At 49.0% G+C, this 12,117-nt stretch overlaps 1 protein-coding gene across 3 annotated transcripts in view; it reads left to right on the forward strand.

Moving 5' to 3' along the window:
• C14H10orf90 (chromosome 14 C10orf90 homolog) overlaps nt 1–12,117 on the forward strand; it is a 203,345-nt gene that overhangs the window by 22,458 nt on the left and 168,770 nt on the right. For 2 of the 3 annotated variants that reach the window (XM_076009708.1, XM_012781379.3), the window contains exon 2: nt 589–661. The exons of the other annotated variant lie outside the window; for it this stretch is intronic. In XM_076009708.1, the coding sequence (XP_075865823.1) occupies nt 589–661 (73 nt within the window). The remainder of the gene's footprint in view (nt 1–588; nt 662–12,117) is intronic. 3 annotated transcript variants of the gene reach the window in all.

The following is a 12,117-nucleotide window of genomic DNA, read 5'->3' on the forward strand; positions in this document are numbered from 1 at the left end:
GTTCTGGATCTTATTAAAGTTAGACATCAGAGCCCCAAATCTCACCCATGGCAAAATGCTTTCAGAATAAATTACAAAATAAACCTTTACCTTTTGAGAGAGACAGCGTAGTAATCATACTTGCAGACAGCAGAATGCTCTGTCTATATTAATGCTGTTTTCATTGGGTCTTAAAGGCTAATTCCTGAAATTTCATTGCTCATGATTAATCAATTTATCAATATTTATTCAGTGCCAACTTCAGCTCAGCACCCATTCAGCGCTGTGAGGGGCTAGAAAAACTATTAGATGTGGTTCCTTGATCTGCTAACAAAATGCACAGCAAAATCAATGTTGGCTGGTTATACTCTTTCTTCCTCCCCCCTTCCTTCTTGTACATTTTGGAATCATCAGAAACCTGCTTTTTACGCAGAGGTAACCTGGGGGAGATGGAAATGAGTACTCATTACGATCCATAGTTCTGTCTTGGAAGAGTGGAGAGAATCTAGGGATGTTCCTGATTTTTTAAAAAAATAATGTACATCATTGAAGACGACATATCTGGCAAACAAAATATAAAACTGGGCAAGGTTTCTGTTTGTTTTCCAGATCCACAGTCGACTCTTCTCGGCCCCCAAAGATCACTCTGCCTGGGAAAGAAATGAAAGTCTTTCGAACACAGGTAAAGAACCGGGCTCTGCCCCGCCAGCGCTCTTTCAAGACTTTATTTACTCTCTTTCCTTTCTTTTTATTAATAATGAAATGTACTTTCGAGTCTAGTTTTCCCCCAAACAAGAGATGATAGTTCAGTGGCTCCGGCAAGAAGCGAAGCTGATCTGAATTTCTAAACACCTATGTTGTCAGGCTAGCAGCCTCCAGTGGCGCAGGATACAAGAGGAATAGCGGTTGCCTCCGGTGGTGCCTTTGGAACCCGAGGTCACTGCAGAGAGCCGAGCCTGAGGGTCAGGCTGGTGTGGGTCAGGGCTCCCTCGGGAATGAGTAATGAGACACATGCGGAATATTCTCGGAACAGAGTGCATGCAATTTAAATGCGGGCAGGGTATGTGCATCGTAAATCATTTTTTTATAAAGCTTCAATTTATAGCCACTAAACTGTAAAAACACTAGGTGAGATGGTTACAGTTCGTAACTTTTATTAAGTTTGTTAATATAAATGATGTGAAAATAAGCTCCCCCTGCCTTTGTGTGTGAAATCGTATGGATTTAGGTCAAATGTTCTGACGGCGCTATCATAAGACTACTGGGTTAATAGAATATTTCAATTCAGAGACCCTAGCAAACCTAAATTCTAAAACAATGTTTTAATGTAGCGTATGTTGTTTTTTAATCCTTATTTTATAAGTTATAAATATGGCATGTGAATGGCTACAGATGGAAACGTATATGTATTTTTAGATATATGCATGTGCACATATGCTTATACGCATGTCTATACATGTATGTGTGTGTACACATGTGTTTGTATGTGTTAATATGTGTGATGTGTACATGTATGTTTATGTGTGTATATATGTGTGCGTGTGTATATGTATGTTTATATGTGTATGTGTATACGTATGGCCCCCAAACCATGGTTCACAGCTTATTCTTTAATAGTGGCAGATTCTTAGTTTTGGCCCTTTGAAAACCTAGCCTAGAAATTGCCCGTGGTGAGAGTGTGAATTCGTTGACAGACACTTCTGGTGGCCTGAACAGCAAAGGCAGGCTCAGGAAACATGGCTGGCCACCTGCACCCCATGGGGGGTGTGGGGACATTGGGAAGAGTGCCACATTTTCTACAGAGGTGGCTGTGAGCACAGTCATACCTGGTGACTGAAACATAGATGTCTGTTGGGACCTGGGCCAGATCAAAATGGGCCTAATTGGACACTTCTGCAGTGGGTGCCTACTCTTTGCACATCAATGCCTTAGGACCCAAGTGCACGCTGGCCCGAGGCTGGAGGTCAATGGTCTGGGCTGTGGGTAATGTGCCCAAGCAACCCTGGGTGGGGAGGGAGACATATCTCCTTGCTTTCTTTTTTTTTTTTTTAATTTGTGAATATTGTCAAAGTGTTAATTACTGAAGAGAACTTAAAGACATTCCTGAACTTGGGGTATCCTGGTAGAAGGCCGGGAGTCATATTGAAATGGCCCATGCGTCCTGCAGGACACATTCTCCAAGGCACCCGCTCACACTCTCTGCATCTCCCTGCAAGCCCGTCTCCATGTGATAAAGAGAAATTGCGCTGCACATTTGTTAAAGACTGTAAGACAGATTTTATTGGAGTTACCGCAGGAGAAGAGAGAGCCTTCGGTCTAGGACTAAGCTCAACTGTGAACATAGCCAAAGGCAGGACGAGGGACTCAGTGGATGGAAAATTACTAAGAGGAACCTGATATCTAAGGCGAGGGGAGAGGAACTTAATTAGATATCAAGGGTGGGGAGTTCTCCCTAAACTGGTTAGCAGGAGTCTCACTAAACCGGGCCCAGCAGGCCTGACTAAAGTTTGGTCAAGGAGGGAGTCTGGCCACATCTTTTCTATGAAAATAGGCCGAGCAGCCACCTGGGCCTCCTGGGCGCTCTGTGGCCGGACCCTTCCCCGCAGGAGCGCGAGGAGCCTGGTTTGGGAGCTGGACTCCCTGCTCCCACCCTCACCAAGGGGGCCTGGCACGAGGACGAGGTCCTTCTCAGTCCTCTCAGAGGCTTCAAGAAACCCAGAGAGCGGAGTTTTAGGTCAAACTCTGGGTCGCAAGGACCAGAAACCCGCAATAGTCGACAAGAGGGAACCTCTTGTAAGGAAACCGGTGAACGTCATGGAAGAATGAGCCGCTGGGCTGCAGAAAGTGCAGGAACCAGGGGTGCCCCCAGGCCTTGGTGGCAGGAGCGTGTGACCTGCACCTGCAGTGGGGCGGGGCGGGGGTGGCCAGGCTCCATCCTGAGTCAGTCGTCTTCGGTCAGGAGACACCGTCAGGCGTTAGACACACGGCTCCCGAGGACCCCACTTTGCAGCTGACCGGCAGGCAGGGCAATTCCCCAGAAGGGACCGATGGCCCGGCAGATGTCCCCAAAGCCATACGTAGGCCTGTGGGATCTCAAGTTGGGAGAGGCCCCAGAGGACATTTTGGCCAGCTTCTTTGAGATGTTGGATGTTTGACGTGTTTCACCACGTCCACGCAGGGACGGAGAAGCTTCTACAATGGGCAGACCACGGAGAGGGGCTCACTGTATTTTAAGACAGCTCATGACATGCTCACACAGCTGGGATTGTCAGAAAGCTTTTAGATGGCACCGAGCCGAAATAAACAAACCTTATTTATTTATTTTTAATCCGTATTTATTGAGTAGGCAAAAAGGAACTACTAAATATTTTCAAGTTGCTGCAATACATGATCTGATCCAAGTTCTAGGCAGACAACTCCGTTGTGATCTTCCAGGTGGGAGATGATATGGGTTTAGCTAGGGCAGTGGCTGTGGTTGCTAGAACTTCTGGAGCACTAGGAAATGACCAAATTATTATAAGCTGTTGGGATGAGAGAGAAGGTCAAGATGTTCCGGGACAGATAGTGCTGCCATGAATGGCATAAGGAATTGAGGATCCTGGATGCTTGTGGGGTTAAGGGGTGGTGCTGGGGTGAGGATCCTGAATTTGTGGGGTTTAGACACACGTCCAGGAAGTAGCTGGCAGTTGGGGGTAGAGATCAGAGACAGGTCGGGGTTATGGATTTCGATATGATCATTGTGTACAGATGGGTAGGATGGGAAACCACACGAACAGCAGGGTTTATTGCAGGAGGGAATAGGCAAGGCGGGCAGGGGTTGGGGCTGCAAGATGCTAAGGAACTGTGTGCATGGGGTGGGAGGAGGAACATTGGCTTGGAAACCACAGACCGGACGTCAGGGTTTTGTTTTCTAACCTGAAGTATGGGTGCCAATGTTGACTTTGCCATCAATTAGCTTTTTATCTTTGGAATGGTCCTTCCGCTTCCTCCTTTCTTAGTTAGCTCTTAGACAATTGTGGTTTAGGATTCTCTGATCTCTTGGAAGCTGCTCTAAAAGCCGTGGGTGATGTGGGTGGCAGCCGCCGCCACTGCAGCAGCTAGATCAGTGGGGTGTTTGTTCCAAATCGGGTTCGTAGTGCTCAGGCAGGAAATCTGAAGGGAATGTCATCTCTGAATTTTCATTTCTGCTTCCTTCATTTGCACAATGCACCTATTCACCCCCGCAGCCATTGGTAATTCCAGGGCTGGGAAGGGTGGAGAGCTGATGTCTTATAGTTAACTTGGCCTCTTGGCAGGGCCTTTGAAATCTGTCGGCCTGTGTAAAATTTCAGTTTACTATGATTAATAGGATCTGAACACTAAAGGAGAAAAAATGTAGGAAGGATAACTGTTTCGGCCCAAACTCACATCTGCTTTTAAAATCAGAAGAAGATAGAAAGTCCCTTTCAAATTCCCATTCTGCATGTTATAAAGAGATTTTATTTGCCATTTCCCCATCCCTGAGCTCCTGTCTGCAGATGAGACTGCATGATCTAGGGATTAAGGGTGATTGGAAGTCAGGTGCCTACTTAAGCCATTTCTGGAGAGATCATTTGGGGAAATGTATGTATAAAGGGAATTGGTGAAGGTCACTTGGAAATGTTTAATTACTAATTCACGTGGCGTTGGAAGGAAGATGGGAGGGCATGACATTTCCCCTCCTGATCAATTTAGCCCCAACTTTACAGCTGGCAGTCTGTACAGGGTGGCTCTTTGATTGATGAGTGGGGAAAAAGTAATTATATTTCACTTAAAAATTGAAGGATCATTGTTCTTTTATTTTCAGCTTTTACAAGGGCAGCGGTTAGCTGCCTTCATGACAATCGTTTTGATTTCATTAGTATCAAGTCGACGGTTAGTTGCCCCAATAAATCCTGTCCCCTTGAGCATGTTCTGGTATCCCCTTAAAAGCCACCCCAGCCTGATGTGAATTGTGTTTCCTTTTTATTCCAAGAGAAATCACTTGTAAATGCAGTTTCTCTGTGAGTAAGGTTGAGAAGGGACACCACGTTTTGTTTGCTTTCCCTAAAAACTTGGTTTGTCTGAAGGCTCTAGCTGTTTGAGTCGTAACATGTGGATTATTTTCTGATACAGAAGCCATCTGATCTCACCGTGCTCCATCTGCCTTGCTCTCACGGATTCCTCCCTGCCCGTGGGGGGAATTCGGCTATTGAATAATGTGCGCGTATATCTTTAATCAACACAGCTTCTGTGGTCAAAAAAATCGCATCAGTCCCTAGGGGACAGAGCATAAGCTCCTCGGCACAGAATTCAGCGCCCTCATCCTCCCGCCCTTGTTTATCTTTCTGGATTTTTCTCCAATTACATCACTTTGTGAGCACCTGCATTCCACACTTGCCCGTCTCTCTCCTTGCGCACTGAGACTCTTCTGCCCGAAACCCCTTCTGCATCCTTCTCCTGCTGAGACACTTCCTCTTTGCAGAAGCTTCCCAGATTCAACCTGCCCCATGCACCCCCAGCCCCCTAATGGCATTTTGTCTGCAGTCCTTTCAGCCTGAGTCACCTGTTGGCTTATCCTTCCTCCCTTCAAGAGGAGGGCTGTGAGGGTGGGGACCTTGCTTTACCCATCTGTATGTCCCCAAGTTCAGGGACCAGCCATGGATTGAATGGCATGATCTGTATGGGGGGGAGCTGCTTGGAGCCGTTTCTCCTTAGGGGTCTCACTTGACACTTGCAGGCAGGCCTGCGGGGCAGGGCAGGAATCGCAGCCCCTGATGGTGGTTGAGAGCCCGAAAGGGAAAGCATCTGGGTTTCTCAAGATTCTTTCAAGTGCTTTGTGCAACAGGCTCCTGACCTCTGCTCGGCGCCCCTTGTGGAGCGGGGCAGGGGCTCCTCTGCGTGGCCTCTGCGGCTCTTCTCGTGCTGACTCTGCCTGGCGCCCACCCTGCTGTGCACAGCGGAGACGGGAAAATGTAGCATCGCTTTTCTGATCACCGGAGAATGGCAAATATATTTTTTCTGCTTCTTGCAGAAGATGTAAAGAGGCGCATTTGGGTCTTTTGTGCCTCCTTGGGTAGGATGTTATTGGAAAGAAAATAGACCAGCCCATCCTTGTCACGGGGCTATGGGACAGTCCCTGTTTGTCCTCAGACGAAGAACCATTGTGCTCATGTCCCCTCCTGAATTCTGCCTGGGGCAGTCTGGGCCTTGACCCTCAGTTTTGCTGCAATCACCCATAAATAGTACAGTAAGCAACATTTTCCCCTCTTTGAGTCTCTGCCTCGAGGGTCATCTTTGCTCATCACCTGCTGCATTACCTATGTTTTAAAAAATTTGGTAAAATAAGGTACTATGCGAAGAGCTTGGCTGCAGATTTCCCAGTCTGTGGAGCTCTGTGTCAGACAGAAGTGCATCCGGCCAGATTTCACTGCTTCCTCTCAAAGACACGAAAGCTTAGTCACTGCCTCCTGTGTACCCAGGGAGTTGGTGACAGGACCTCACCCAGATCTGTGGACATCAGACACTGGGGTAGACATGAGGTACGCAGTCCAAGAGGGCCACTGTGTCTATAATTTCAGCTAATGTCCCCTTGAAGCATACGAGCCCTTCTACCCTTCAGTTCCTTGCTGGCTTGTGGGGTTATCCTGTATCTTCTTCCTACAAAGCCTGCCTCCCACACACCTGGCTTGTTCTCTCTGCCCCCGAATGCAACCCCTGTGCAGCCTGTATGGCACACACTGTCCTCAAGTCCCCCCACCTCCACTCCCTCAGATAAGCTCCCCCAGCCAAGAAGCCCTCTTATCACAGGGCCCAGGTACCACTGCTGCTCGACCCTGAAGTTCCGCAAGGCCCTGGGGGCTCTGGGCCCTTGGCTCCATCCCCTCCCCCTCTGCCCTGCCACCGCCACCATAGACCTCCTGCTGGGGTCAAGGGGTCCCTGCACAGGCTGGTCCCCTGGCTTGGGCTCTGCTGCCCACTCCCATTCTCCTAAGGGACCCCGACCCATCCTATAGCTCTGCACCCGTATGTCGTTGGGAGCCGTTCTGATGTGGAGATCAACTGGAGGCCACCTTCTTCTCCTTTGCCGGGCTCGCTGCAGTCATGATCTCAGGGTCACTTGTTTTGATGACTGTTAATGTTTGCTCTGCCATCAGACTGCAGGCTCCGCAAGAGCAGGTGCCCTGCCTGGTTTCACTTCCGGCCCCAGTGCCAAGCCTGGCGCTCAGTAAACCCCTGCAGGGGAATGAGTTGGCTGCTTGGAGCAGGAGCTCAGTCTGGGGTGGAGTCCAGGGGGTCAGGGGGACAGGGAATCGGGCCCATCCCCCCGGCTGACATCAATAGTACTTTGAGACAATGCAGCGAGAGACACTGGTGTCCCTTCTCTGCTTTCTGTTCGACCTCTCTGAATCGATCCACCCTCCCTCCTGACCTCAGTCTTCTAACTCTCTTCCTCTGCATCCACGAGCCTCTCCCATCCTGGCGTTGCGTGGCCCCAGAGCCAGGAACCCTAACCTTGCAGAGGTCTGCCCTGGGAATATACGCTATTTTTGGTGTGATTTTAGGCTGCTTTAAATAAAGAGGTTTATTCGTTCCTACTTCCTTATTAATTGTTAGTTGTATATCAAGGGCCTCCCCAAGAGCAAAATAACACTTACAAATCCTCGCCGGGAGCCACGCGCTCCTTCCTTCCGAGGCTGTATATTACCGGGGAGAGCTGCGAATGGAAGGCGTGTTCCAAATTCTGCGGTTCCCGTCGTGCAGAATGCTGCTTGTTTTGGTGAAATATTGTTACCAAGTCGTGGAGAGAAAAGGCTTGGTTGTGAGCTAAAGTGTCTTTTTTTTTTTTTCCTCCTTTAGTTGCTTTTGTCCAGCTGGCCATCTAAGGAAAGGATTTTTAAAAAGAAAAAAGTATCTAAACAAATGCAATGTAAATTGAAAGTGACACATGGAATTAAATGTATTTTGAAGCTTATTGTGTTATTTAAAATAATGTTCCTGTTAACGTCCAGCTTCCCAGCACAAAAGGAATATTTATGTAGCAGATGAAATGCAGCAGGGCCAGAGGGGACGAGGGCACTCCGAGCAGAGCAACTGCCCAGTGACACGCAAGCCTCTGTCCTCATTACACACCTGGGACTTTCACTGCTTATTTTACATCTTGGTAAAAATGCCAGAGTGTTGGCCACAAGACCATTCTTTTAAAGCATCTCTCTTTTTTTTTTTTCAAATAAATTATCTTCTAACCTGCTTTCTTCTCCCTTGTTTCTCAACAGTGGGTCCCTCTCCTTCTGTGTGGCTGCATGCTGACAGCCCGTCCTTAGCTCTCTGTGCTGAAATTAGGGCCAACGACCCCTTTCCAGTTTCTAGCAAAGGTGGGGGCCGTTGCAAAGCCGTTGCAAACTGTGTTCCTGTGTTTGAGCAGAAGACAGGTGAGGTCTGGCTTCCTGTTCAAAAGTGTTATTGTTCTTGAAAGAGCCTTAAGTTCACATCACATGCCTGCCTTGGGCACACGAGGAGACCTTATGATTATAAAGCCTTCCGGAACATTCTCCCCTTAGGCTGCTATTTGACAGTGCTGCTGTCTGATCTCTGTGCTGAGGGCAGAGCTCCTGCATGGTGTTTTAGGAGATGCGGCTGTGAAGTTTGTGCTTTTCACAAGCTACCTTGACCATTTGGGGTGAGTACCGGTCACAGAGGGCTGAGCTTCCCTAAAGCAGTTTATGTTATTTTCACAGGGAAATCTTTCTTAAAACGGAATCTTATGGGAGGTCCATTTATAAAAGAGGTAAAAGCAGAGGCGCTCTGGTTGAAGGGGGGTTCGAGGGCACTCCTGCTGCTGGGCCCTCTCCCCAGAGGAGTTAGGGAGTCCAATAGTGTGTTGCCGGGTGACTCAAAAACTGTTGTCCCCGGGACTGGCAGGACAGCACAGGCCATTTGAATGGACATTGATTGCTTTGTCTTTGAACGTTCAGCTCTCTCCTCGTTAGCCTGGAGCCCTGTGGAATGAGCAGGTTATCACTGCGGCAGCCCGTTTCTACCCGGAGACATCTCCCCTTCCTTGCCGACCTGCACTCGACCTCCTAAATCCCGAGCCTGCTTTATGTCACTGCTGTCCTGCCTGTGACTATCTCGGTGCCTTTACGCCAGAGCTCCCCTCTCCGGGGTGGAGGGCTGGTTCCTCTGCTATGCCCCTCTCCACGGGAGGGGAGGTAGAAATGTGCTCCGGGTTTTGACAGGACGATGGGACGAAGCAATAGTCTACGATACAACTGTGCTGCTAAATTTTTCTTCCTTGTTCAGTATTACATAGCTTTACTTTAATGACCCTCAGCTTATAGTTTCTCTCAGATCCTCCATGTCGGCGCTGGCAGGAGTCCAGCTACCTACTCAGCTCCGAATGCGGCATCCTCTAATGCCTTGCGTGTGCTTGGGTTTGATTTGTTCTTTCTATGGGACTTAGAGACAATCCCTGGGGGTGCTTAGACATGGAGACAGGCAGCCGGCGGAGGGCTGGCTGGCCCAGCTCTGCCCTGGACAGCTCTGAGAGCAGGTGACGCGGGGGGACGGGGGTGTCCTCGGCTGCATGCGTGATGGGGTTCGGCAGCAGGGACTCCGAGCTTGAGGTGCCTTGAGCGTGGATTAAAATCTGTGCCAAAGGATAATGTCCTTGGCCCTCAGGGACACGATTGAGAGTCAGAGTTCTGGGTGAAAATAGGAGGCTTCGGAAAATCCCGGCTCTTCCATTCTTTATTCTGTGATCTTGGGCAACTTAGTTGATCTCTGAGACTCGGTTTCACAGCTTGTGATGTGGAAGTGATAATGCCGACTTGCATCACTGTTGTGAAGAGTGGTTGCAATAGAGAGACAACACTAATACTGATCTTTTTTTTTTTTTTTATCATTTTGGTAAGAACACAACATGAGACCCTACCCTCTTAAAAGATTTTTTTAAGTGCATATACATTATTGTTGATTGTAGGTACAATGTATGGCATTGTACCTACGTTGTACGGCAGGTCCCTAGAGCTTGCTCATCCTGCTTGGCTGGGACTCTGTGCTCATTGACTGGCAACTTCCCATCCTTCCCTGCCCCCAACTCTTGGGAACCACCACTCTTTGAGCCTATGACTTTGACTGCTTTACGTCCCTCATCTAAGTGGAATCACCCAGTATTTGTCTTTTTGTGTCCGGCTTATTTCACTTAACCTTATGTCCTCCAGTTTCACCCACGTCGTTGCAAATGACAGGATTTCCTTCTTTTAAGGCTGCATGCTCTTCTGTCACGTATACATGCCACATTTTCTTTGTCCTCTCATTAGCCAGTGGTCACTAAGGCTGATTCCGCATCTTGGCTATCCTGAATAATCCTGCAATGAGCATGGGAGTGCAGGTAGCTCTTTGAGATTCTGATTTTAATTCTTCTGGATTACACACCCAGAAGCAGAATTGCTGGATCATATGGTAGTTCTGTTTTCGATTTTTTAAGAAACTTCCACGTTGTTTTCCATAGTGGCTGCACTAGTCTACATTCCCATCAGCAGCGTACAAGGGTTCCGATTTCTCCGCTTCCTCACCGACACTTACCGTTTTTTATTTTTATAATAGCCACCCTGACAGGTGTGAGGTGGTATCTCATTATAGTTTTTCTTTGCATTTCCCTGATGATTAATGACTAATTCTAATCGCTGATTTTTAAATTGGCATTGCATGATATCAAATGCTCCTCCACCTGCCAAAATCTACAGATGCTTATGGGTGTTTCTTTGTTATTATTTTCTTTTCTGAAGCATTCTGTTTGTGCTGTGTGTTGGGGGTTGGGCAGAGAGGTTGGGAGAGGGACACAGGGTGAGGGTTGAGGTGGCTACACAGGGGGGAAGGGCAACCTGTGAGTTCACTCCAGCTCTGCTGTCTCAGGAAATCGGGCCGCTCTGTGCTCACTTGTGACTCTTGCAGCTGGCCAGCATGCTTAGCCTGTCCCTACACCTTCCTTCCTCTTGATCCCTGCAGCCTTGTCCCAGGTGAGGGCCACCCTTCCCCAGCTTGCCACAGAGCCGCCTGCCCCATGTCCCCTCTGGTCAGGAGCCCTACAATGGCCAGCCGTGGCCCTGTGCTCGGTCACCTTGGTCAGGCCACCCTCCAGGGTGGACCAGGTCTGTGCCTGGCCTGTGCTTCAAAGCACGTGTGTGCTGCCTCCCATTAGGCAGGTACCGCCAGGCCTCCCCCAAGGAATGGTGTGACCCTGCAGTGTCCTACGCCCCCTCTTCCCTGCCTTGTGGGTCTCTGGCAGTCGGCATGATGGGGAATGACTGCAGAGCCTGGATGCCCCCATTCCAGCAGTTTTATCACGTGGGCGCAGGGTGACATCTGGGTGACAGCAGCAGGTGCCAGAGTCAGCAGCTCTGTGTAGATCCGTAAGCCATTCTCTCAGAGGGCCTGGTGTGGACTGAGGTTTGAAGTCATGGGATTCATGTGTCTGTTGCCACAATGCCAACAAACGAACCATCCTCAAGACTCAGTGGCTTATAGAACAATGGGCATTTCTTTAGCTCTCGGGGCAGCGGGCCGACGGTCTTGGTGGTGTCCTGCCCTCGCTGGGCCAGCCAGCCGGCCGTCAGTGGAGGTGAGGGCTCTGCTCAGAAGGGCAGATCTGGAAGTGCCCGCAAGGTGAAGGCAGAGGCCAAGAGCAGAAACGGAAATGCGCAAGTTCATTTCAAACCAGAGCAAACTAAATGGCAGAACTCTGAGTCTAAAGGTGAAGAAATAGACCCGCCTCTTAGGAAAGAGCTGAAAGTGCACTGCGAAGGGCAGGGTTGGGGGGTATCATGGAAAATTGGAGGCCCTGTTGCCATCTGCCTACTACAAAGCAACAGCGCACACGCCTGGGGAACAACTACACACCCAGCAACTTGCTGGCACTGACAGGGATTCACACTGATTTTCACAGCCACCCATAAGGAAGGTACAAATATTCCCATTTGATGGATAAGAATACTGAGGCTCAGAAAAGTCCAGTAACTTAGGGAGTTACTGAATTGCTCATCCCTAAGATGGGGGTCCTATTTTCTGCCCTAGGACTGCAGCTGGGTGATGCTTTGTGCCCGGCACACGGGAGTGCTCAGCTTGTGCTGGCTGCCTGCT

The sequence above is a fragment of the Microcebus murinus genome, chromosome 14 (assembly GCF_040939455.1).
Source record: "Microcebus murinus isolate Inina chromosome 14, M.murinus_Inina_mat1.0, whole genome shotgun sequence".
Classification (NCBI taxonomy): Eukaryota; Metazoa; Chordata; class Mammalia; order Primates; family Cheirogaleidae; genus Microcebus; species Microcebus murinus.